Below are 26,136 nucleotides of genomic sequence, written 5' to 3' on the forward strand. Positions count from 1 at the left end.
GAAAGGTATATGTAAACTTTTAGCACCGATGTTGATACCTGGAGGCATAGCAGGCTGGTGACTCACTGTACTGATACCACCGAGCTGAATAAAGTATCAGTGTCGCGCGGGGGGCGCCCCCGCCGCACCTTCCTGTCTCAGGGGACGTGCAGGTCGGGCGGATACCCCCGCCCCCTGTGTCTCAGGCCACGCCTCTTTTGCAGTTTCCTCCAATCGGATTGCTCTCAGTCCAAGCTCCTGTCAATCAGCCAGTCCCAGGTAAGAGGATCCGGCCCCTTTCCACAAGGAGCTGCTGATATACAGAGCGGAGCGGGCCGGGCAGTTAGAGTGTGTTCGTGTTTCCCTATAGTTTGGTACTGAGTGAGGAAGCATTGCGAGGATGTCTGCAGTGACATTGGCGGCGTGGCTGCTGTTGTTGCCAGTTTGCCGGGCAGGTAAGGGCTGTGGAGGAGAGGAGCTGGAAAGCCGGGGAGGCTTCAGTGCTCAATTGCTGTGTGTTGCTTAATGACTGGTGCTGGGAACTCGGAGATTTATTAGAGAGTCCTGTTAGTGAGGCAGGTAGCGCGGGGCTTGGATAAAGGAACAATTTTTGTCCTTCATTACAATATTCATGAAGTAGAAAACTTTGCGATGTTTATTTCCCTGTTCGGTGTGGAGTTTGTTTGAAAGTTAGTGAGTGTTGCTCTCTAGTCAGCGGCTGCTTTCGGTGATCCCGACTGAACAATTAAACTGGGCGCAGCTTCCATTTCTGGTTTTCTCCCCAGACCATGGAACGTTAGACCGGGACTAAAAGGAAAATACTCTTTTTTTTTATTCTTGTAAAAGTGAGGAGAGGGCGGGTGCATATGTCAGGCTTTTCGTTGTAATGTACTTTGGAACACTCAGATGTGAACTTTCTTAACAAAAACGTGCTAATGGCAAAATGGAGAATCCTAGCTTGTTAACTCAATTACATGCTACTAAATTAAGGTGGATTGTGATTGAAAGGAAAACTGGTTACTAGCGGTAGTAAACTGCCTATTTCTATTATCTACAACATTCTGCCCTACTGTTGGAGGGAGACACTATATTACCTAATCTCCGATCAAGGTTCCTTGCTCACTGGTTCAGTTTTTTTGCACTGTTTGTGCTTTGCCATTCATTGTTTATGCCACTGGGTTAATCTGTCACTAAAACATTATCAGGATGCATTGAGGTACTGGGTTGGCTGAATAGAGTAGATTTCACGGGGAGTAAACATGTACTTGAATTCGTGTCGCCCTCCTGCAGTACTTTATTGTAGATTTATTCCGTATGGCTGTGTAGGGCAAAATACATTAGTTCCAAGATAATTAGCATCCAACTTTTAACTTCATTCACAGATTTTTTTAATGGTTGGGTAAAGTAACAGGGGAATTGATTCAGATTTGTGGGAGGCAAACGCGTGACTTAAGAACTAATATTTACTTAAAACCATCGAGTCATTAGACTGCTTCCTAGTGAAATTTAATCTCGACTAGGATGAACATTTTTAAGGTGTTTTAAAATACTTCCCCCATTGCATTAAGAGCTTGTTTTTATGACCTTGGGCTCTGAAACAAGATGGCTTGCATCATTCAATTCCTTCCTTTTATTATTGAGTACGCAATTGCAGTAAAATGTTGACCAATTAATATGATGAGGTTGGGTGTACATATTGTGCTTGTGATCCTGAGCAGTAGCTGTATAGTTGCAATCCGGAACTAGTTGGGAAGGTGCTTGTAATGCTGTAACTACAACACTGTATAAGGGTGTGGTTGAATTCTTATCCTTCAAGGTAAAGTTTAGAATTACTACAAGCCGAGTTAGTCACGAGGTTTTAAACGTAATCGGGTGTGACGGTTCCATTGGCTGCTTAAAGTAATTAAGAAAATGGGTTTTTGTTGATTTGTTTGTCTTATTAAGTAATTGTAAGAAATAAATACATCTCCAGTAACAGTGGTCTGGGTGCTCTCTCCCTCTAGGTACCAGTTTAGCACATTCTAATCTGGATGGGGGAGGGGTTAGGTCGAAAGCCACATCTACAATATATACTTCATGGTCACGCAATTTTATTACTTGACAGGAGTGGGGCCATTTGTTTGTTTGCCCCAAAAGTTAACTTCAGTAATAAAAGCAAAATTCTGTGGATGCTGGAAATCAGAAATGATGTAAAATGCTGGAAAAACTCAGATCCGGCAGCACCTGTGGAGAGAAAGAGAAACCCGAGTCTGCTCACTCTCCTCTGGAGGAGTCATACAATGTGATGGATTATCTTCTGTGTAAGAGGGGGTGGAGCAGAGTGGGAGGTTAGCAAATGGTGGGAGTTCGGAGAGATTGTAACAACAATGTGTGGGGCATCAGGCAGAGGGGAGTGTTAATGGCAATATGAAGATAGCAGGATGTGTTAACAGGAGAACAAAAGTCAGTGCTCAGTGAATGCAAAACTAAAGAACAAATGACAGCCAGTCCAATGTTTGGAGAGGAGAATTAAGTTCATTTATTAGTGCTGCAAGTACATAGAACATTACAGCGCAGAACAGGCCCTTCGGCCCACGATGTTGCGCCGACCAGTTAAAAAACAATGACCCTCTAACCTAAACCAAACCCTTTCCATCCATAAACCTATCCACGGATCTCTTAAACGCCCCCAAACTAGGCGCATTTACAACTGCAGCAGGCAAGGCATTCCAATCCCTCACCACTCTCTGGGTAAAGAACCTACCCCTGACATCCGTCCTATAACTACCACCCCTCAATTTAAAGCTATGCCCCCTCGTGCTAGCTCTCTCCATCCGAGGAAAAAGGCTATCACTGTCCACCCTATCTAAACCTCTAATCATCTTATATGTTTCAATAAGGTCCCCTTGTAGCTGCCTTCTTTCTAACGAAAACAACCTCAAATCCCTCAGTCTCTCCTCATAGGACCTCCCCTCCATACCAGGCAACATCCTGGTAAACCTCCTCTGCACCCTCTCCAAAGCCTCCACATCCTTCCTATAATGTGGGGACCAGAACTGCACACAATACTCCAAGTGCGGCCGCACCAGAGTTTTGTACAGTTGCAACATGACGCTGCGGCTCCTAAATTCAATCCCCCTACCAATAAACACCAAGACACCGTACGCCTTCCTAACAACCCTATCTACTTGATTCCCAACTTTCAGGGATCTATGTACACATACACCTAGATCCCTCTGTTCATTCACACTATTCAGAATCCTCTCATTAGCCCTATACTCCACACATCTGTTATTCCTGCCAAAGTGAATCACCTCACACTTTTCCGCGTTAAACTCCATCCGCCACCTCTCGGCCCAGCTCTGCAACTTGTCCAAGTCTCCCTGTAGACTAAGACACCCTTCCTCGCTATCTATCTAAGCCTCAAGTAGGCTTACATTAACGCTACAATGAAGTTACTGTGAAAATTCCCTAGTCGCCACACTCCAGTGCCTGTTCGGGGACACCTGAGGGAGAATTTAGCATAGCCAATGCACCTAACCAGCACGTCTTTCAGACTGTGGGAGGAAACCCACGCAGATTGGGCCTCCATGGTGACAGGAGGCAATTAGGGCTTAGAAACAGGAAATTGATGTGGTGTGTCAGAAATTGTGAATGTAGGTGGGGTGAGAGAATGGACTAAATGTGAGATGAAATGAATTCCATGGGGCAGAAACAGGCTTTTCCAATGGTCTGCCAGGGCAGTCCTGTTTTGTAGATTTTGGGAAGTGGGTAGAAGCAAGGTTAGAATGTAGAACAATTTCAGAGGACCAAAGTTGGAAGCTGTGGAGGGAAGTATTCCAGAGGCTAGAGCCCTGGAAGCATAGAAACTACAAGCAGGAGTAGGTTCTTCGAGCCTGCTCCACCATTCACCTTGTTCATGGCTGATCATCAAATTCAATATCCTGATTTTTTTTTTAACCCCTTCCTCCCATATTCATTGATCCCTTTATCCCCAAGAGCTATATCTAATTTCATCTTGAAATCAGTCAATGTTTTGGCCTCAACTACTCTCTGTGGTAGTGAATTCCACGCATTCACCACCCACTGGGTGAAGAAATTTCTCTGCACCTCTGTTCTAAAAGGTTTACCCCTTACCCTCAAATGATGATCCTTAATTCTGGACTCTCCCACCATTGGAAACATTCTTTCTGAATCTACCCTGTTAAATTTTATACATTTAACTCAGTGAATATAATCCTAACTGACTTAATGTCTCCTCGTATGACAGATCTGCTATCCAGGCATCAGCCTGGTACACCTTTGCTGTATGGTGATGAAATGTTTTGTGGTGGGTGATAGTCCATAGGAAGGCAGGGGGAAGTGTCTGAGAATTGGCACTCTGCTTCTGTGATAGAGGTTAGTACACCAGACAACAGCACCATCCGTGTCAGCAGATTTGGTTGCCCCTAAGGGAATGGAGTGCAGCAAATTTGGAAGGAGGCAGATTAGAGTGGGTGAGAAGAGCAGAGGAAATCAAAAATGGTTGGGGTAGCTCAGTGGTTAGCACTGCTGCCTCGAAGCACCAGGGACTCTGGTTCGATTTCCAGCTTGGGTCACTGTCTGTGCAAGCCTGCATGTTCTCCCTATGTCTGTGTGGGGTTGCTCCAGTTTCCTCCCATAGTCCAAAAGAAGTGCTGGTTAGGTGCATTGGCTGTGCTAAATTCTCCCTTGGTGTACCCGAAGAGGTGCCAGAGTGTGACATCTGGAGAAATTTCACGCTAACTTCATTGCAGTGTTAATGCAAGCCTACTTGTGATGCTAATAAATGAAATTTAAAATTTAGTTCACTTAAAGATCACAAGAGGGTGGGATCCAGCGAGAGGGAGAATACTGGGGGTGGATACACTTCCTGGAAGAAGAGGTCAGTAAGATCCAGATGGTGAAATTCATTGTGGTAAGGTTGAAAGGGGATCAAACAAGTCCTTTGCTAAGAAAGTTCACCGTCAGTGGGTATTGTGAACACCCAGCATGGGTTGGGATTGGAAGGAGGAATGGGGTCAGAAGGAAAGGAAGGTCTGCTGAGTCCCAAATGGGTGTGAAGTTCCAGAGCTTGCCTTTCTTAACATTTGAAAGGGAGAGAAAGCTTGTTAAGGTATTGGATTAGGTGAAGAATAACTTCAGTGTTGTCAGCTGAATTATTGGATGTATTGGTGATATGGAGATGCTGGAGTTGGACTGGGATGGGCACAGTAAGAAGTCTCTTAACATCAAGTTAAAGTCCAACAGCTTTTTGGTAGCACAGTTCCTGATGAAGGGGATGCATTCATAAAGCTCGTGCTAACAAATAAACCTGTTGGACTTTATTGGTGGATGTATTGGTGCATTGTTCTCAAAGAAGTCACTCACTAGCTAAAGGCATAACCATAGCAGCATTATTTGAGGGTGAATGTGTGCCATGATTTTTGGTTTGCAAAACATACCTTGAGGAATGATCTCATTAGTCACTGCCATGTGCCTCCAGGATTAAGGGAAATGGTGCTGGTGCATGTTGCCTTTGGGTCTCTTGCCGTTCTGAGTCACTGTCCTCTGATTCTTGACCATTCTGCCAAATGGGCTCAGTTTCCTGTCTGCATTGTGCAGACCCCTCAAGCTTTTAAATGCCTCTATCAAACCCCTTTTCCTCCTTTTTAAGGCCCATAAATCAGTTTCTTCAGCCTATTTCTGTAACTAAGCGCCTCATCCCTGGGACCATTTGAGTGAATGGTCAAACATCTTTCCTGAAGTGTGCTGGCCAGAATTGGACAGCATTCTCTAATTCCGGTCAAATCAGTTTTTCATGAAGGTTCATCATATTGTCCTTGCTTTTGTATTCTGCCTGTGATCCTGTATGCTTGGCATAGTGGTTAGCACTGCTGTCTCTCAGTGCCAGGGATCTGGGTTCAATTCCTGGTTTGTCACTGCAGAGTCTGCACATTCTCAGCATATCTGTTCTGGTTTCCTCCTATAGTCCAAAACACGTGCTGGTTAGTTATGTTGGCCATGCTAAATTCTCCCTCATTGTGCCCGAACAGATGCTGCAGTGTGGTGACTAGGGAATTTTCGCTAACTTCATTGCAGTGTTAATGTAAGCCTACTCATGATACTAATAAACTTTGAAGGTGGCAGATCTGGTGGAGAAACCAGCTAACAATGTGCATCCTTTCTATGTTTGTCTGTTCTTTCTGATGTAATCTCTCTCTTTTTGCACTGAATTTGGTCTGCCATGTGTCTGCCCATTCCCCCAGTCCTCTGAAGTCTATCATTCACTATCCCCTCTTTTTGTTATGATCTCAGTTAGTATTCTAATTGGATGGGGCAGTCCCTGAATGTAACCCTAGCTTAAAAGACCATAACTTCTTTTAAAGTAAAACACAAAGGAATCAAAGTCATAGCACTGCTTTTAACAGACAAAATTATCCATAAGAAATGGATTATATTACAGTACTCCTATGTACCCAATACACACAAGTTTTAAGATTCAGACAGATGACAACAGTGAATTGTTTCAAAGTTAGTATTTGTGGATTTCTCTTCAGAATTGCCCCCCCCACCACCAACCCCAGATGCTTGAGAGCTTCTAAACTCTACTTAAATCTCCTCTCTTCGTAGTACGTTCACTTAGTGATTTGCATTCCAGGATCCAGTTCACATTTTCCAAAATACTCATTTGACTAGGGTTTCCACTCCACTTTTTGCAGCAAATCTGTGCCAGGATACATTAACCCCTTTTGGTTTTCTCTGCCTTTGCTACCAAATAAACCTGTTGACTGACTGTTTTAAAGGGCCGCAATTGCTATAACTTTCAAGTCCCGGATTATTATTAGAATTAGTTCAAACGTTTCAGTTATCTCTGAAGGACTGCTTCCATATAACTAGTTAAACACAATTGTCTCTAACTTAGAGCACTTGGTTCTTTCTTCACTTCAATTTTCTGAAATCTTCTTTCTGTCACAATTCCCTGGACCTTTGGACTACCCAGTAGTCCCTCATCTACAAAGATTAATTAAAGTTCACTGTGGGAAATTTGCAAAGCTTTTCATATCTTCCAAACCTATGACCACTACCATCTAGAAGGCTGAGGGCAGCAGATGCATGGAAACGCCACATGAAAAGCCCCCTCGAGTCCATGCACCATCTTCACTTGTCGATAGTCTGCCATTCCTTCACTCTCACTGGTCAAATTCCTGGAGCTCTCTCCCTAACAGCATTGGGGGTGCAGCTATCCCACATGGACTGCAGTGGTTCCAAAGGGCTGCCCGTCATCACTCAAGGACAATTGGTATGGGCAATAAATGCTGGTCTAACCAGTGATGCCCACATCCCATAAATTTAATTTCTAAAAGGTCTTCTTCCCCTTCATTAGAAATAACTTCCAAATTAGTTGTATTTGGACACACTCCTCCAGTTTGGGTGGAACCAACTGTTCTTATAAAACGTTCTTCACACCTTTCTTGCTTTAGTACTCTCTCTGCTTCTATAAAGCCCAAGATTCTGTATACCTTTATCAGCCGTGACCCCATGGCAGGGCTGTGGATCTGAGTAAGGTGCTCTTTCGGAGTGAGTGCAGACTTGATGGGCCAAATGGCCTTTTTGTGCACTGTAGGAATTTATTGATTCATTATGGTGCAGGTGGGTTATTGAGCATATTTGAGTTCACACCAACTCTTAAATCTATCCCTGCAGCCCTTCATCCTTATTTCCCTCAAATGGTCAAACCAAATTCTTCTTGAAATTGAGGTTGGAAAAGTTCAGACTGCCCTCCTCTAGGCACAGATTATTTAGGAGGTAAACCCCTAAAGGTTTGGGATTGAGAGGTTTTGATGGAGCAAGCCAATTCCCTCTTGTCAACTCAGTCATTGAGTCATGATTTAAGATCAGTCAAAAGATTGGGTGAGGAGAATTTTTTTACGTTCTGCGCTGGAACATTCCACCTGAAAAGGCAGTGTAAACTTATTCTCAAGATTTTAAAGGGATGTGGACATGTGCTTTGATTTATGGAGGTTAATGGATGAAGCAGAGGGAGGAACCAAGCACAGACACACTTTCAAAGAGCGAGATGAAGTGCGTGTGGCTGTTTGTCTTCCCTGCGTCTATGATGCTGAACCATACATTTCAAACAGAAAAACTTCAAATGTATTAGTGCGCATCTTGTGGCAGCTATTCTCGGACTTTGATTTAACCCATGTGATCGTGGACACCAAGTGATGCACCAGAACCCACTCTTTGTCTTCATCCAGAATGCACTTGGATACTGCTTGCTTTTTATCACTAGACGACCCATTAGACCTGCTTGTTGTCGGTTAGATATGATTTCTTCACAATTGGCGTGCTGATACAATCTGGTGCAGACATCTTGGGTCTTTGCCTGTGTTTGACCATTTGTTTGTTTCTTTTTAAGCAGGTAATCAAAAAAGAGCACAGTGATCAAAACACTCTTACTATTTTACCATAAATGTACACTAGCATGCAGTATTTTGCAATCACGTTTAATTTAGTTCTTTGGCTCTTAATTTCCATACCTGGATTCCCAATTGATTCTCCAGCCTAGTGGTTAATGTATTAGACAGCACCATATTTATATTGATTTGTTATATGCAGAATGTAAGACACTTGAGGCAATAGGTTTTAAAGTGTAACCACTAGTGCATTGAGTATCAAACACAATTGCTTTTCAGTACTTTGTCTCAAGATTTTTTTAATAAAGTGCCAAATGCAAGCTGGAATAACTTGTGTACTTCTTCTTAATTTTAGCATCATCACGCAGCTTTTTTGGTAAAACATCAACCAACAACAGCAGTGATGAGCCTGGATTGGAAGTTGATGAGTTTGCTGCATCTGTACTAACCAGTAGATTGACAACAGTCTTCTTGCCTTTGGTTTACATTATCGTGTTCGTGATTGGCTTGCCTGCAAATGTTATGGCACTCTGGGTATTTGTCTTCCGGACCAAAATAAAGCATCCAGCAGCTATTTTCATGGCCAATTTGGCTTTGGCAGATCTCCTGTTTGTCATTTGGTTCCCTTTGAAAATTGCCTACCATCTAAATGGCAACAATTGGATTTATGGAGAAGGACTATGCAAAGTGCTGGTGGTGTTCTTCTATGGAAACATGTACTGTTCAATTCTATTCATGACGTGCCTCAGTGTTCAACGATATTGGGTTGTTGTTAATCCAATATCTCAATCAAGAAGAAAGATTTTCATCGCCTATGCTGTATCCATTTTCATTTGGATAATGTTTGCATTGGGCACTATGCCACTGTACTTGAATATTCAGCAAACGGCAAACGTTGTTAACCTTAATATCATAACATGTCATGATGTCATGCCTGAAGGTGCGTTGGCTTCTAGCATGTTTGATTACTTTCTCTCGTTGGCTATTGGTGTCTACTTCTTTCCCGCATTGCTGACAATAACAGTATATGTGCTGATGATCAAAACATTAAAGGCTTCTCCCAATGAAGACAACATTGGGAAAAGCCGCAAGAGAGCAATTAAGTTGATCATTACTGTTCTTACGATGTATTTAGTTTGCTTCACTCCTAGCAATGTTATGCTTATTGTTCACTATTCCCGCATAAAATATAAAATGGACAGTGATATTTATGCATTCTACATTGTAAGTCTTTGCCTGTCCAGCATAAATAGTTGCATTGATCCCTTTGTCTATTACTTTGTTTCCAAAGATTTCCGAGATCATGTTAAGAATACTTTGCGGTGTCGTAGTGTCAGGGCAGTTAGAAGTCTCCAAGCTTCCTTTGCCTCTAAGAAACTTTCCAAAAGATCTGTTTCTTATACTTCAGCCAGTAAAGTTACTACTACAACAAGTAATTGCTGAATGTTAGCATAAACATTGTTTTGGTTCAAGTTTAATCATGGGTATAGTGTGCACTAAATGGTTTTTCTTTGTTAACTGACAGGCAAGTCAAACATATTAAGTATTGAGCCATTTTGCAAGATCTTAACTGGAGCTATATCAATTTCTTACAATTGATTGCTCAGCTTTGTTGTACAATATACCATCAACTTGTCACTTTAGTTTTGCACAAAAGTATTGTTTCTGGTTTGTGCTGAACAATAGTTGCAGACTGCTTATGAGGATCAAAATAATCCGCCCTCTGTCAATATAGCATCCAAATGTTTTTTAGAATAGTCCTATATTGAAATATTTGTGAAAATTGTTTTTATACTGTTTGACTAAAACACATTTTAATTATTTTTATTTTAAAACTTGTATATCACTGCCAAAGGCTTGTACTGTGATTTTAAAGATTGAATGCATTGTTAAAATTTGTACAGTGACTGACACTTTATATAACCCATTTGAAGAAAAATAGAAAAAGCAACAGGGGATATTTAATAGCTGGTGTTTAAGAATATTAAAACCAATCAGTAAATTGTTCTGAAATCTTCAATACTGTGATGCATTTATTCTGAATAAATATTTTTTACAGAACTCATTTTGAACCTTATGATTTATTTTGAGGCACTTGCCCACTGATAACTTGGCTGCAGGCTTCTTATTGCTAGCTAAAACCAGATTCCAAATTCAAGACAAATCGCAAAATCACAGGGCATTATAATGACCCACTACTATCATGTTCGTCTCAACTCTTCCCACAATTCATTATTTTTCTCTCACTCATACAATGAAGACTAACAATCCTGTGCCGTACTGAGGCAGTGTTGCATATCACATTGGGTGACTGCAAAATGCTTCATGTCACTATTTTTCCAGAAAGCCTGGGGTTATCTTCAGTATCTTGCCAATATTTATCTCATCACAAAGACAACATTATGATCAGTATCATGGCTGTTTGCGAATTTGTTGCCACATTTTCCCACAGGTCTTGCTTAATTCATGATTTTTGTCACCCACCCCTCCTGGCCCAAAACAATGTCAGGAGTGGAGATTGTCATATGATTGGTGCTGCATAGTATCCACAACTCGGGTATTGGTTGAGGTTCCACCACTCACCCCAAACAGGGTATTTTCTGGCGGCTTGCCAGTGCCCAAGAGCAGCATCCTCTGGTCCTGCCTGACAGTCTACCTTGTTCACCTACCGTTGGGTGTCTCCACTGAAGGTATAAGATCCCACTGGTAGAAGGGCTAAAAGTTATGTCTATTGTATCATAAAATGGTCGCTGTCAAAACCCATTTCTGTGCTGACTGTCTGAAGGAGCCATTCACCTAGTACCAGTCCCATGTCTTTTCTCTGCATCCTTACAAAGTTTTCGTTTTCAGAATTTGAAAACTGGACTGGTTGAGAGTGAGCCAGTGTTTTATACATGGTTAACGTAACTTTGCTTTTGTACTCTTCTTCCCTATTGATAAGTCCAATATACTTCAAGTATTCAGCCTGTTCTACCTGCCACATTTGTTGATTTATGTACATATACACCCAGATCTCCCTGCTCCCATACTCCCTATAGAATGATGCCTTTTATTTTATATTACTTATTCTTCCCATTAAAAATGAATTTCTTCACAACTGTGTTCAATTCTTTCTTCAATCTAGCTCATTATCCAGCTCATGAAATTGGGTCTTGTAAACCAAGGTCCATCTCATTTAATAGATATCAGGAAGAACAAAGGTCCCAACATCAATCCCTGAAGAATTCCACTGTAAATCTTTCTCTAATCTGGAACAACCATTCACCATAACTGCTTTTATGACCATGTTACTATTCATTATTCCATGATTTACAACCTGAAGTCCATCAAAAAGATTGTTCTCTTGATGGTAATGAGTGGAATTTTCCCTTTCTGATGCAGAGATTGACTTTGAAGCCACTCATTCATAGAATCCCAGAGTGCAGAAGGAGGCCATTTGGCCCATCAAGCTTGCATTCATAACAATCCCATCCAGGCCCTATTCCCACAATGCATTTACCCTAGCTAGTCTCCCTGACACTAAGGGGCAATTTTAGCATAGCCAATCCACCTAAGCCACACATCTTTGGGCTGTGGGAGGAAACCGAAACACCAGGAGGAAACCCACACAGACATGGGAAGAATGTGCAAACTAGTCAGACAACAACCCAAGCCAGGAATCAGACCTGGGTCCCTGGTGCAGTGAGGCAGCAGTGCTGCCTCAGGATTTGGTCAAAAAACACTATAGATCCATGATGTTACCCAACAAATGAGTTTGTCACGTACATAGAACATAACAGCGCAGTACAGGCCCTTCAGCCCTCTGTTGCACCGACCTGTGAAACCCATCTAAACTACACTATTCCAATATTATCCATTTGTTTATCCAATGATTGTTTAAATGCCCCTAGTGTTGGTGAGTCCACTACTGTTGCAGGCAGGGCATTCCATGCCCTTACTACTCTCAAGTAAAGAATCTACCTCTGACATCTGTCCCAAATCTGTCACCCCTCAATTTAAAGCTATGTCCCCTTCTGCTAGCCATTTCCATCTGAGGAAAAAGGTTCACCCTATCTAATCCTTTGATTATCTTGTATGCCTCTAAGACACCTCTTAACCTTCTCTCTAATGAAAACAGCTTCAATTCCTTCAGCCTTTCCTCATAAGGCCTTCCCACCGTTCCAAGGAAACATCCTGGTAAATCTTGTCTGCACCCTTTCCAATGCTTTCACATCTTTTCTGGTTACTGCATTATAGGACTGTATGCAATACTCCAATTGCGGCCGCACCAGAGTTTTGTACATCTGCAAAATGACCTCATAGCTTTTATTGGTAGAGGGATTGAGTTTGAGCTAACACACCTGCACCTTAACAACCCTTTCAACCTGGGTGCCAACTTTCAGGGATCTATGCATATGGACACCGAGATCTCTCTGCACTACCACGTAACTTACCATTAGCCCAATACTCTGTATTCCTGTTACTCCTTCCAAAGTGAATCACCTCACACTTTTCCACATTAAACTCCATTTGGCACCTCTCAGCCCAGCTCTGCAGCTCATCTCTGTCCCTCTGTAACCTGCAACATCCATCCACACTGTCCACAACTCCGCCAACTTTAGTGTCACCTGCAAATTTACTAACCCATCCTTCTACATCCTCATCCAGGTCATTTATAAAAATGACAAACAGCAGTGGCCCCAAATCAGATCCTTGCGGTACACCACGAGTAACTGAACTCCAGGATGAATGTTTCCCATCAACCACCACCTGTCATCTTACAACTAGTCAATTTCTGATCCAAACCACTAAATCGCCCTCAATCCCTTGCCTCTGTATCTTCTGCAATAGCTTACCATAGGGAACCTTATCAAATGCTTTTTTGAAATCCATATACACCACATCAACTGCTTTACTCATCCACCTCTTTGGTCACCTTCTCAAAGAACTCAAAGGTTTGTGAGGCACAACCTACCCTTCACAAAACCGTGTTGACTATCCCTACTCAAATTATTCCTTTCTAGATGATTATAAATCCTATCTCTTATAATTGTTTCCAAAACTTTGCCCACAACAGAAGTAAGGCTCCCTGGTCTATAATTACCAGGCTGTGTATGTATGCACCTCCATATGCATGCATGTACAAACACATCACGTATACAAAAGGGGAGGACGCGAAAAGGAGTTTTACAGTACAGGAAGCTCAAAAAACTTGTCCAGTGAGGAATTTTTCATGGAGGCACCCAAGGTCACGTGGCTGAAGACCAGAGTTGTAGGATCCAATTATCAGTTGAGATCACAAGATGACCTAGGTGTGCAGAGATTGAGTCAGTTCTGTAGATGACTTTACAAAATCTTCTAGCAGAAGTAGGTTTGATGGAAAGGCTGTTCTGCCAGGAGCACCCTGCTTCTCAGTGGTTTCATAACACCAGGTTAAAGTCCAACAGGTTTATTTGGTAGCACAAGCCACAAGCTTTTGGAGCCCTGCCCCTTCAACAGTTGAGTGGGAGTTCTGTTCACAGACAGGATATGTAAATTGAGTTTGTCTGTTTACAAGGTAATTGTTGGAATGAGAGTCTTTACAGGTACAGACAATGTAAGTGGAGAGTGACCACATCACATAACCCTGTCACAGCAACCTCTGCAAGATGTGCTGGATCATCGACAAGGATGCCATCATCTCATGTGAGAACACCATCCACCAGGTACACGGTACATACTCTTGCAACTTAGCCAACGTCTACCTGATACGCTGCAGGCAAGGATGTCCCAAGGCATGGTACATTGGGAAGACCATGCAGACGCTACGACAACCGATGAATGAACACTGCTCGACAATCACCAGGCAGGAGTGTTCTCTTCCTGTTGGGGAACACTTCAGTGGTCACGGGCATTCAGCCTCTGATCTTCAGGTAAGCATTCTCCAAGGCGGCCTTCACGACACACGACAGCGCAGAGTTGCTGAGCAGAGACTGATAGCGAAGTTCCGCACACGAGGACAGCCTCAACCGGGATCTTGGGTTCATGCCACACTCTCTGTTTCCCCCCATGACTTGCCTGGGCTTGCAAAATCTCATTAACTGTCCTGGCTGGAGATAATACACATTTCTTTAACATGTGCTTGGCTCTCTCTCCACTCTCATTCTGTACCTGTAAAGACTCGCATTCCAACCATTATCTTGTAAATTGAATTTGTCTTTATATGCCCTGTTTGTGACCAGAACTCCCATTCACCTGATGAAGGGGCAGTGCTCTGAAAGCTTGTGGTTTGTGCTATCAAATTAACCTGTTGGACTTTAACCTGGTGTTGAGATTGCTTACTCCAGTCCAACGCCAGCATCCCCACATCTCGTTGGTTTACCAGTTGAATGTTGAAACAGCAGGTTGCTTGAGATGCCCAAAAATATAGGCTGTTAACCATGGTCACGAATCCCAAAATGGTTGCTAAATCTTACGAAAGGCCAAGAACGGGATATGCGCCAATGAGAGCTCCCTTGTCTGTTGTCAAGAAGGCTGTGAGCCTGCTGTGCATTAATTAACATTATATTTGCTTAACGCTGCTACTTTCACCTTTATCCGATGTAGCTGCTGTGACCTCATGCAGGCACGAATAGTCACTGTTTTTCATAAACAAAAACACACAGGAGTCCTTACAGGATGTGAGGTGTGAAGACCTGTAGTCAAGCTAGTTATGGGAGTCGGTGAGCTTGTAATGGATACTAGTGGACAGTTTATCACCAGCAGTGGAGACAGAGAAGTCAAGGAAGGGAAGTGTCAGAGATGGACCATGTGATAGAGGGTTGGAAATTGGTAGCAAAATTGATAAACTTTTCCAAGTCTAGAGAGCATGAGTGGCAGCGTGACTATGAAATAGTCATCAAATGTACCGAAAAAGGAGTCGTGGGAGGAGGCCGGAGTAGGACTGGAACAGGGAATGCTCCACATAACCCATAAAGAGACGGGCATAACTGGGGCCCACATGAGTGCCCATAGCCACAGCTTTTATTTGGAGGAAGTGAGCCAAGTTAAAGGAGAAATTGTTGAGTGAGAGAACAGTCCAGCCGGGCAGAGGAGTGGTGGTGGATGGGGATTGTTCCGAGCTTTGTTTGAGGAGGAACTGAAGAGCTTTGTGGCCATCCTGGTGGGGAATGGAGGTATAGAGGGATTGGACGTCCAATGTGAAGAGGAAGCAGAGGTTTGGGCTGGGGAGCTGGAAAATGTTGCTATGGCACAGGGCCTTGGAGGAGTCATGGATGTAGATGGGAAGAGACTGTACAAGAGGAGAGTGGAGTCAAGATAGGTGGAAATGAGTTCAATGGGGCAGGAACAGGCTGACACAATGGGCCTAGTGGGAAGTCCTGTTTGTGGATTTTGGGAAGGACGTACATAAGAACATAAGAACATAAGAAATAGGAGCAGGAGTAGGCCATCTGGCCCTTCGAGCCTGCCCCGCCATTCAATAAGATCATGGCTGATCTGTCGTGGCTCAGTTCCACTTTCCCGCCCTCTCCCCATAACCCTTAATCCCCTCTCTTATCAAAAACCCATCAACCCGCTTCTTAAAAATATTTAGCGAAGCAGCCTCCACCACTTCAACGGGCAGAGAATTCCAGATATTCACCACCCTTTGAGTGAAGAAGTTCCTCCTCAACTCCGTTCTAAACCACCCCCCCTTTATCTTGAGGCTGTGCCCCCTAGTCCTACTGTCTTTTTTGAGCGGGAAGAGTCTCTCCACCTCTATCCTATCCATCCCATTCATCATCTTATACGTCTCAATGAGATCTCCCCTCATTCTTCTAAACTCTAACGAGTACAAGCCTAGTTTATTCAGCCTCTCCTCATAGCTCAACCCCCTCAACTCCGGTATCAGCCTAGTAAACCTCCTCTGCACTCCCTCCAAGGCTAAAATATCCTTGCGCAGGTGCGGCGCCCAAAACTGCACACAGTACTCCAGCTGCAGCCTCACCAATGCCCTATACAGCTGCAGCAAGACCTCCCTACTTTTATATTCAATCCCCCTCGCTATGAAGGCCAGCATCCCATTCGCCTTCCTGACCACCTGCTGCACCTGCAGGCTGGGTTTTTGCGACTCATGCACAAGGACCCCGAGGTCCCTCTGCACCGTCTCCTGCTGCAGTTTTTCGCCACGTAAGTAATAAAGGGGAGGCGGTTTAGAACGGAGTTGAGGAGGAACTTCTTCACTCAAAGGGTGGTGAATCTCTGGAATTCTCTGCCCGTTGAAGTGGTGGAGGCTGCCTCGCTAAATATTTTTAAGAAGCGGGTTGATGGGTTCTTGATAAGAGAGGGGATTAAGGGTTATGGGGAGAGGGCGGGAAAGTGGAACTGAGCCACAACAGATCAGCCATGATCTTATTGAATGGCGGGGCAGGCTCGAAGGGCTAGATGGCCTACTCCTGCTCCTATTTCTTATGTTCTTATGTTCTTATGTTCTACCATTCTTCCTACCAAAGTGGACCACCTCACACTTGCCAACATTAAATTCCATTTGCCATTTCCTGGCCCATTCGCCCAGCCTATCTAGATCCTTCTGCAGACTCTCCACACCCTCCGCACAATTTGCCTTTCCCCCAATCTTGGTGTCATCAGCAAATTTCGACACCCTACACTCGGTTCCCTCCTCCAGATCATCTATATAAATGGTAAATAGCTGAGGCCCCAGCACCGACCCCTGGGGCACCCCACTAGTCACCAACCGCCAATCCGAATAGCACCCATTGACCCCCACTCTCTGCCTCCTATTTGACAACCAATCCTCTATCCACGCTAACACCCTACCCCCAACTCCATGTCCTCTGACCTTCTGCAGTAACCTCTTGTGAGGTACCTTATCAAAATCCAGAAAGACCACATCCACCGGCTCTCCTCTATCCACCGCCCTAGACACATCCTCATAGAACTCCAGTAGAAGCAAGCTATCTGGGGTTGAGGGGTTCTGAGGTTGGAAGCTGTGGAGGGAAGATCTCTAGAGGAAATGAGGTAATTAACAGTGCTGGAAATAGTGGCCTAGATATCATTGGTTGGGTCGTGGGCCAAGGGGAGGTAGGAGAAGTATCTGAGCATTGGTGCTTACCCTCTGCAAGGTAGAGGTCCTTAAACCAGGTGACAATGGCACCACCCTTGGTGGCAGGTTTGATGACAAGGTCAGTGTTGGTCCTAACAGAGTGAAGTGTAGCAAGTTCAGAAGGAGACAATGGTTGAGAGGAGAGAGAAATTGAGACAGCTGATGTCAACAGTTCTTGATGAAAAGATCAAGAGCAGGTAGGATGCCGGATGGAGGAGTGCAGGTGGGGGAGTAATGCTGGAGGAGGGTGAGAGGATCTGCTGAACCGGGGATGGGGGAGAGACGACTCCTGCCCAAAGAAGTGAGCACAGTAAGATCATTAACAGTACCAACACCGGCTTCTCCACATCAAAGAAGTGAGACAAAGGCTTGGGAAGAAGAGTGTGTGGGTGGAGTTCCACACCCACCCTCCTCTCTCAGGGTAAGTAAGCAGTCTCACAACACCAGCTTAAAGTGCAACAGGTTTATTTGGTAGCATGAGTTTTTGGAGCACTGTTCTTTCATCAGGTGAGTGGAGAGTGGGGTTCACAAACAAGGCATAGACAGAACCAAAAATTACAAGATAACGAACAACTATTCCAGTTCAACGTCAGCATCGCCACACCTCAGGGCAAGGACAGGTCTGGCAGATAGCCCCGCCCCTGTGTCTCAGGCCACGCCTCTTTTGCAGTTTCCTCCAATCGGATTGCTCTCAGTCCAAGCTCCTGTCAATCAGCCAGTCCCAGGTAAGAGGATCCGGCCCCTTTCCACAAGGAGCTGCTGATATACAGAGCGGAGCGGGCCGGGCAGTTAGAGTGTGTTCGTGATTCCCTATAGTTTGGTACTGAGTGAGGAAGCGTTGCGAGGATGTCTGCAGTGACATTGGCGGCGTGGCTGCTGCTGTTGTTGCCAGTTTGCCGGGCAGGTAAGGGCTGTGGAGGAGAGGAGCTGGAAAGTCGGGGAGGCTTCAGTGCTCAATTGCTGTGTGTTGCTTAATGACTGGGGCTGGGAACTCGGAGATTTATTAGCGAGTCCTGATAGTGAGGCAGGTAGCGCGGGGCTTGGATAAAGGAACAATTTTTGTCCTTCGTTACAATATTGATCTTACAGTAGAAAACTTTGCGATGTTTATTTCCCTGTTCGGTGTGGAGTTTGTTTGAAAGTTAGTGAGTGTTGCTCTCTAGTCAGCGGCTGCTTTCGGTGATCCCGACTGAACAATTAAACTGGGCGCAGCTTCCATTTCTGGTTTTCTCCCCAGACTATGGAACGTTAGACCGGGACTGAAGGGAAAGTATGTTTTTATTCTTGTAAAAGTGAGGAGAGGGAGGGTGCAGATGTCTGGCTTTTTTGGAACACTCCGATGTAAACTTTTTGACTATAACATGCTAATGGCAAAATGGGGAGTTACTGAATCCTGCGGTTATTTTAATTACATGCTTGCTGCCAGACTAAGGTTGGATTAGTGATTGGAAGGCAAACTGTTCTGGTTACCAGCCGCAGTGAAATTGTACACCTTTTGAAATCCTGTTGTAATGTCGCTGTTAGCTACAGTATTCTGCTGTACTGCAGGAGGGAGACAGTATACTCTCTCATGCAAACGAAAGTACGGGAAAAACTCAGATGTGGCAGCATCTGTGGAGTGAGAGCAGTTAAGGTTTCGAGTCTGTGAATCTTCAGAGCTAGGGAGGGACAAATGTTACATGGGTCAGGTGGATGTAGATGGATATGGGCCAAATGTGGGCAGTTGGAACTATCTTAGAGGTTAAAAACTGTGTGGCATGGACAAGTTGGGCTGATAGGCCTTTTCCATGTTGTAAACCTCTGCGATGGGCTTTATACCGTGTAAGACTGGAGCAGGGTGATGGAGGCCAGTGATAGGCCGGAGCTAGGGGAGAGTATGACAAAGGAAGTGTTAACGGCAGAGTGAAAGCAAATACTTTGTCAAAGAGCGAGGGAAATGGAAAGCAATGAAGGTGAATGTAGTAAGCAAGACAAATGGAAATCCTGGTGCAGAGAAGGGCAGTACCGCAGGGTATGCATTCCTGGAAGAGAAGTGATAGTGAGTTAAACACCAAAATATTGCAGACGATGGAAATCTGAAAGACAGAAAATGCTGGAGACAAAAAAGCTCAGCAAGTCTGGCAGCATCTGTGGAATGAAGCAGAGTAGATGTTTTGAGTCCTGTCAAAATGAGTTGATTTGAAAATGTTCACTGATTCAGACGTTTTACACAGTTTCAGCACATCGTTGTTCATTCCACTGACAATCTGTCACTAAAACATTATCAAAATATAATATTATTCACATATATAATGCTGTGTACTGGCTTGGCTGAATAGAGTAGATTCTGTGGAGAGTTAACATGTAATGCATTTGAAATAATGTTGCCCTTCTGTATTTATAAATTAGTTAGTGTTTTACTCCATATGAAAGTGTAGAGAGAAAGGCCTTGGCGCTATAATAATCATAGAATAGAATCCTACAGTGCTGAAGGAGACCATTGCCTTCTCGGGGGCAACTAGAAATGGACAATTAATGCTAGTCTAACCAGCAATGGCCACATCTGTAAACGATAAAATGAAGACAGCTATTGAAAACTATTGATTCAGCAGAATGAATTTAAATCCTGGCTAGGATGTACATTTTTAAGGTGATTGAACATGCATTAAGAACTTTTTTAAAAATGGCGTATTGGGTTCTGAAGCAAGATGCAGCTTTCATCTTTCCATTTCTCCCTTGATACTGAGAATAAGCAATTGCAATAAAATGTTAACCAATTAACGCTTTAAAGCTGAGAGTCATGTAGGCTGATTGTACATATTATGCCTGTGATCCTGAACTGTAGCGGTATGGTTATAATCGAAACTGGTTAGAAAGGAGTGTGTCATGTTGTAAGTTTGATGATCCTGTTTAAGGGTGTGGTTGAATACTGATCCTTCCCCAAGATAAAGTTTAGAATTACTACAAGCTGAGTTAGTGATGAGGTTATAAACGTAATCGAGAATGATCTTTGAATAGGATGCCAGCTGAAATAGTTGACTGTAAGAATAAGAGTTTCATTTGGTCGTCGTGGGGGTTATAGATCCTGGCTGAGGCCATCCTCATGTATGGAACTTGGCTGTCAGTTTCTGCTCAGCGATTCTGCATTGACATGTATCGTGAAGATCGCCTTGGATATTGCTTACCTGAAGATCAGAGGCTGAATGCCTGTGATTGCTGAAGTGTTCCCCAACTGGAAGGAAACACTTCTACCTGGTGATTGTCAAGTGGCGTTCATTCATCTGCTGCCATAGCATCTGCATGGTCTCCCCAGTGTACCATGCTTCAGGACATCCTTCCCTGCAGTGTATCAGATAGACAGCTTTGGCCGAGTTGCAAGAGTATGTACTGTGTTCCTGATGGATGGTGTTCTCATGTGAGATGACGGCATCTGTGTCGATCCGGCACGTCTTGCAGAGGTTGCTGTGGCAGGGTTGTGTTGTGACGTGGTCACTGTTCTCCTGAAGGCTGGGTAGTTTGTTGCGGACAATGGTCTGTTTGAGGTTGTGCAGTCGTTTTGAAGGCAAGAAGTGGGGGAGTGTGGGGATGGCCTTGGCAAGATGTTCGTCTTCATCGATGACATGTTGAAGCCTCCGGAAAAGATGTCGTAGCTTCGCCGCTCCGGGAAAGTACTGGACGACGAAGGATACTCTGCCATGTCCCACAATTGTTCAGCAATTACTGAATGTAAGCATGAAATCATCACTTCAACTATTTTAAATGTGGGTGTAGCATGTAGCATCCAAAGCTCAAATGCATGAGGTATGACCTTCCAAAATGGCTTAATAACTGAAGTTTTATTATTAATTTCAAACCTTTGGTTGCTCAGCTTTGTACAATAAATCTGCAACTTTGGGTTGCCTTTTGATAGTTATTTTATCTTGCAGTATTTGTCATGGGCATTCAGCCTCTGAGCTTCAGGTAAGCGTTCTCCAAGGCGGCCTTCATGACACATGACAGCGCAGAATCGCTGAGCAGAAACTGATAGCCAAGTTCCACATACGAGGACGGCCACAACCAGGAAATTGAGTTCATGTCACACTATCTGTAACCACTATGACTTGACTGGGCTTGCAAAATCTCACTGCTTGCAAAAGTTCTTAATGCATGTTCAATCACCTTAAAAATGTACATCCTAGCCAGGATTTAAATTCATTCTGCTGAATCAATAGTTTTCAATAGCTGTCTTTATCTTATTAATTTACAGATGTGGCCATTGCTGGTTAGAGACAATACACATTTCTTTAACCTGTGCTTGGCCCTCTCTCCACTCATTTTGTCTGTAGCTGTAAAGACTTCTTTACCTGTAAAGATTTGCATTTGAACCATTAAATTGAGTTTGTGCCTTTATATGCCCTGTTTGTGAACACAAGTCCTCACTCACCTGATGAAGGAGCTTGAGACTCTGAAAGCTTGTGCTGCCAAATAAACCTGTTGGACTTTAACCTGGTGTTGTGAGACGTCTTGCCATTCCAACGCTGGCATCTCTGCATCAAAAAATTAAAGTACATTGGCATGCAGCATGTATTTTCAGATCATGTTTAAACATTTTAAATATAGACTCTCAACAAAATGTAATTGCTATATCTGGATTGCCAATTGATCTCCAAGCTAGTGGTTAATGCATTAAAAAGCACCACATTAGTATTGATATATGCTATGGGGAACATAAGACACTTAAGACAAGAGGTTTTAACATATAACCACTTGTGCATTAAGAGTATCAAGCACAATTGCTTCTTGTCTGAAAAAAATTGGTGTTTCTTGTGATTTGATGGTTGTAACATGAAGTTCACGTACATGTTAAGTGCTTTACTTAGTAACAATGTAACTTTACTTAGTAACAATGTAACTTAACACTGACCTAGTTTTTTAACTTTATAATATCCCTTTATACTGTAACAAAGATTGAGTGGAATTATCTGACCTTTTCTAAACCTGAAACAACTTCATATTGGTCCCATTTAATTTGGGTGATAAATGTAAACTGGAATAACATTTATTATGGAATTATAAATGAACTCTTTAATTTCAGGGGCATTCCGAAGCTTTTTCGGTAGAAAAACCAATAACAGCAATGGTGAGCCTGGATTGGAAGTTGATGAGTTTGCTGCATCTGTACTAACCAGTAGGTTGACAACTGTCTTCTTGCCTTTGGTTTACATTATCGTGTTCGTGATTGGCTTGCCTGCAAATGTTATGGCACTCTGGGTATTTGTCTATCGGACCAAAATAAAGCATCCAGCAGCTATTTACATGGCCAATTTGGCTTTGGCAGATCTCCTGTTTGTCATTTGGTTCCCTTTGAAAATTGCCTACCATCTAAATGGCAACAATTGGATTTATGGAGAAGGACTATGCAAAGTGCTGGTGGTGTTCTTCTATGGAAACATGTACTGTTCAATTCTATTCATGACGTGCCTCAGTGTTCAACGATATTGGGTTGTTGTTAATCCAATATCTCAATCAAGAAGAAAGATTTTCATCGCCTATGCTTTATCTATTTGCATTTGGATAATATTTGCATTGGGCACTATGCCACTGTACTTGAATATTCAGCAAACTGCAAACATTACTAACCTTAATATCATAACATGTCATGATGTCATGCCTGAAGATGCGTTGGCTTCTAGCATGTTTGATTACTTCCTCTCGTTGGCTATTGGTGTCTACTTCTTTCCTGCGTTGCTGACGTTAACTGCATATATGATGATGATCAAAACATTGAAATCTTCTCCCAATGAAGACAACATTGGGAAAAGCCGCAAGAGGGCAATTGAGTTGATCATTACCGTTCTTACGATGTATTTAGTTTGCTTCACTCCTAGCAATGTTATGCTTATTGTTCACTATTCCCGTGCAAAATACAAAGGGGACGGCAATGTTTATGCATTCTACATTGTAAGTCTTTGCCTGTCCAGCATAAATAGTTGCATTGATCCCTTTGTCTATTACTTTGTTTCCAAAGATTTCCGAGATCATGTTAAGAATACTTTGCGGTGTCATAGTGTCAGGGCAGTTAGAAGTCTCCAGGCTTCCTTTGCCTCTAAGAAACTTTCCAAAACATCTGTTTCCTATACTTCAGCCAGTAAAGTTACTACTACAACAAGTAATTGCTGAATGTTAGCATGAAATCATCTCTTTGACTGTTCAGATGTGGATGTAGCATGCCATAATTAACTGATGTAGCATTCAAAACTCAAATGAATGAGGTATTATCAAGCCATTTTAGAAAGTCATAACTGAAGTTATGTTATTAATTTCAAACCTTTGGATGTTCAGCTTTGTACAATAAATCTGCAACTTTGAGTTACCTTTTTTGATATTTATTTTATCTTGCAGTATTTGTCCCTGCATAAAAGTACTGTCAATGAATTGTAAAATAATTGGTGAACGACCCAACAGTTATTGACTTCCATTTGCTTATAATGAGGATCAAAGCAATCCTCACTAATTTAACCTGTGTGTGTGTGTGTGTTAATAATTTAAGCATGATCCTACATTTTGAAATACTTTGGATTTTTAATATTTGGTGTTTGACCATTTTTTTTTCAGTTTTCACCTTTTTAACAGCTAAAAGCTTATACTGTGACGTTTTTAAAGATTGACTGACTGAATGCATTGTTTGTAATTGGTAACTGTAAACCTTTTTCTATAACCCGGTTGAAGAAAGAATAGCTGTAAAACTAGAAGAGAAAATGGGGATATTTAATCGTAAATGTTAAGAATATTGAAAAAATTGTTCAGTGAATTGTTTATAAATCTTCAGCTGGTTTCAATACTGTCAATGTTGTGTTTTTTTGTTGAATAAATATTTTAAAAATTTTGATTTGATTCATTTTAATGTACTTAGAATCTTCCTGCTAAATTCTTTCTGCTAGCTAAGAACTGTGTCCATTTGATTTGATTTATTATTGTCACATGTATTAACATACAGTGAAAAGTATTGTTTCTTGTGCACTATACAGACAAAGCATACTGTTCATACAAAAAGGAAAAGATTGCAGAATGTAGTGTTACAGTCATGGCTACAGTGCAGAGAAAGATCAACGTAGTGCAAGGTAAATCCATTCAAAAGTCTGGTGGCAGCAGGGAAGAAGCTGTTCTTGAGTTGGTTGGTACGTGACCTCAGACTTTTGTATCATTTTTCCGACGGAGGAAGGCGGAAGAGAGAATGTCCGGGGTGCGTAGGATCCTTAATTATGCTGGCTGCTTTGATGCAGCGGGAAGTGTAGACAGAGTCAATGCATGGGAAGCTGGTTTGCATGATGGATTGGGCTACATTCGTGACCTTTTGTAGTTTCTTGCGGTCTTGGACGGAGCAGGAGCCATACCAAGCTGTGATACAACCAGAAATAATTTTCTATGGCGCAACTTTTACAGAAGCACCATACTAGTGTCTGTAGTCTAAATCCAAGCCAAATTAGAAAATTATTGTGCATTATGGTGACTGACTGCTGTCGTGTTTGCTTTGACACACCCATTCTCACAATGGAAGTTTTATTCCTTCATGGTGTGAATGTAATGTTGTGAAAGTGCTAGGGAACTGACATTTGCACGAAGCTTCTCATGAAACAACATCAACCTGTTTTCCCACCCCTTTTTTTCTTGGATGCTTAATCTATTTCACCTTTCAAAGATCTTGCATTTTTAAAAAAGATTGTACCTGGAATTTTGATTGGAATGGGGAGCTTCTTGTGAATTAACACTACCATAGCTGTGCCTCTATGGCTAGGGCTCTTCCTTCTAAATCGAGAGGTTGTGGGTTCAAATTCCACTCCAGGATTTGAGCACAAAACACCCAGACTGACAATCCTGTGCAATACTGAAGAATTTTTGCATTTCTGATGGTGTTATTATTCAGATGTTAAAACAAGGCTCCCTCTCTGCCTTCTCTGTAAGAAGTCTCACAACACCAGGTTTAAAGTCCAACAGATTTATTTGAAATCACAAGCTTTTGAAGTGCTGCTCCTTCATCAGGTGAATGAGCATTCGAAAGCTCGTGATTCCAAATAAACCTGTTGGACTTTAACCTGGTGTTGTGAGACTGCTTACTGTGGACCCCAGTCCAACGCCGGCATCTCCACATCATGCCTTCTCTGGGAGATGCAAAAGGTCTGCTGTCACTACTTTCTAAAAGCAAGAGTTGTCTCTGGTGTTCTCGCAAATGTTTAGCTCTCCTCATATCAAAAACAATGACCTCGCTTTAACATGGCTGTGTAGGGGTGAGTTTGCTGTTTTGTAAAACAAGACGTCACTGCAGGGGTTCCTCAAAATAGTGCCCAAGCCCAACCATCTTCAGCTGATCTTCCAATAAGGTCAGATGTGGGGATTACCACATGATTGCATAGTTGGTACTACTTGCAACTCATACTGAATCATAAAATGGTTACTGTGCAGATTAGTCCAAAGATGAGTGGGTTAGGTTGAGTGGCCATGCTAAATTGCCCTTAGGTGCAGTGGGACTAGCAAAGTGAATGCATGGGGTTATGGGGATACAGCCTGGATTATTGTTGCTGCAGGCTTAATGAGCTGAATGGCCCCCTTCCCCGTGGAAGGATTGCATGACCTTTCTTAGTCTTTCTCTGTGTTGGCCTCCTGAAGGAGCAATTCATTCTCATGTGCCACTCCCATGTCTTTTTTTCTGCAGCCGCACTTGGAGTATTGCGTACAGATCTGGTC

At 42.9% G+C, this 26,136-nt stretch overlaps 2 protein-coding genes across 2 annotated transcripts; both read left to right on the top strand.

The window, feature by feature from the left end:
- The first annotated feature begins 296 nt into the window (after positions 1 to 296).
- Positions 297 to 10,436, top strand: LOC145343231 (proteinase-activated receptor 2-like). The gene is made up of 2 exons (XM_080189316.1): positions 297 to 434; positions 8,731 to 10,436. Exons 1-2 carry the CDS (start codon positions 380 to 382, stop codon positions 9,816 to 9,818), a joined length of 1,143 nt encoding a protein of 380 aa, XP_080045442.1. The 5' UTR covers positions 297 to 379; the 3' UTR covers positions 9,819 to 10,436.
- A 7,755-nt stretch (positions 10,437 to 18,191) lies between these two features.
- Positions 18,192 to 23,763, top strand: LOC145343232 (proteinase-activated receptor 2-like). The gene is made up of 2 exons (XM_080189317.1): positions 18,192 to 18,340; positions 22,490 to 23,763. Exons 1-2 carry the CDS (start codon positions 18,283 to 18,285, stop codon positions 23,572 to 23,574), a joined length of 1,143 nt encoding a protein of 380 aa, XP_080045443.1. The 5' UTR covers positions 18,192 to 18,282; the 3' UTR covers positions 23,575 to 23,763.
- The last annotated feature ends 2,373 nt before the right edge of the window (positions 23,764 to 26,136 follow it).

Source organism: Carcharhinus amblyrhynchos, chromosome 5 (genome assembly GCF_965287045.1).
Source record: "Carcharhinus amblyrhynchos chromosome 5, sCarAmb.v2.hapA, whole genome shotgun sequence".
Lineage (NCBI taxonomy): Eukaryota > Metazoa > Chordata > Chondrichthyes > Carcharhiniformes > Carcharhinidae > Carcharhinus > Carcharhinus amblyrhynchos.

What these genes read in the sequence shown, in the direction of transcription:
- LOC145343231 (XM_080189316.1), top strand. Translation starts at nt 380, where the DNA reads ATGTCTGCAGTGACATTGGCGGCGTGGCTGCTGTTGTTGCCAGTTTGC. An exon ending in GTTGCCAGTTTGCCGGGCAG is followed by an intron (nt 435 to 8,730) that starts GTAAGGGCTGTG and finishes TCTTAATTTTAG; the next exon opens with CATCATCACGCAGCTTTTTT.
- LOC145343232 (XM_080189317.1), top strand. Translation starts at nt 18,283, where the DNA reads ATGTCTGCAGTGACATTGGCGGCGTGGCTGCTGCTGTTGTTGCCAGTT. An exon ending in GTTGCCAGTTTGCCGGGCAG is followed by an intron (nt 18,341 to 22,489) that starts GTAAGGGCTGTG and finishes CTTTAATTTCAG; the next exon opens with GGGCATTCCGAAGCTTTTTC.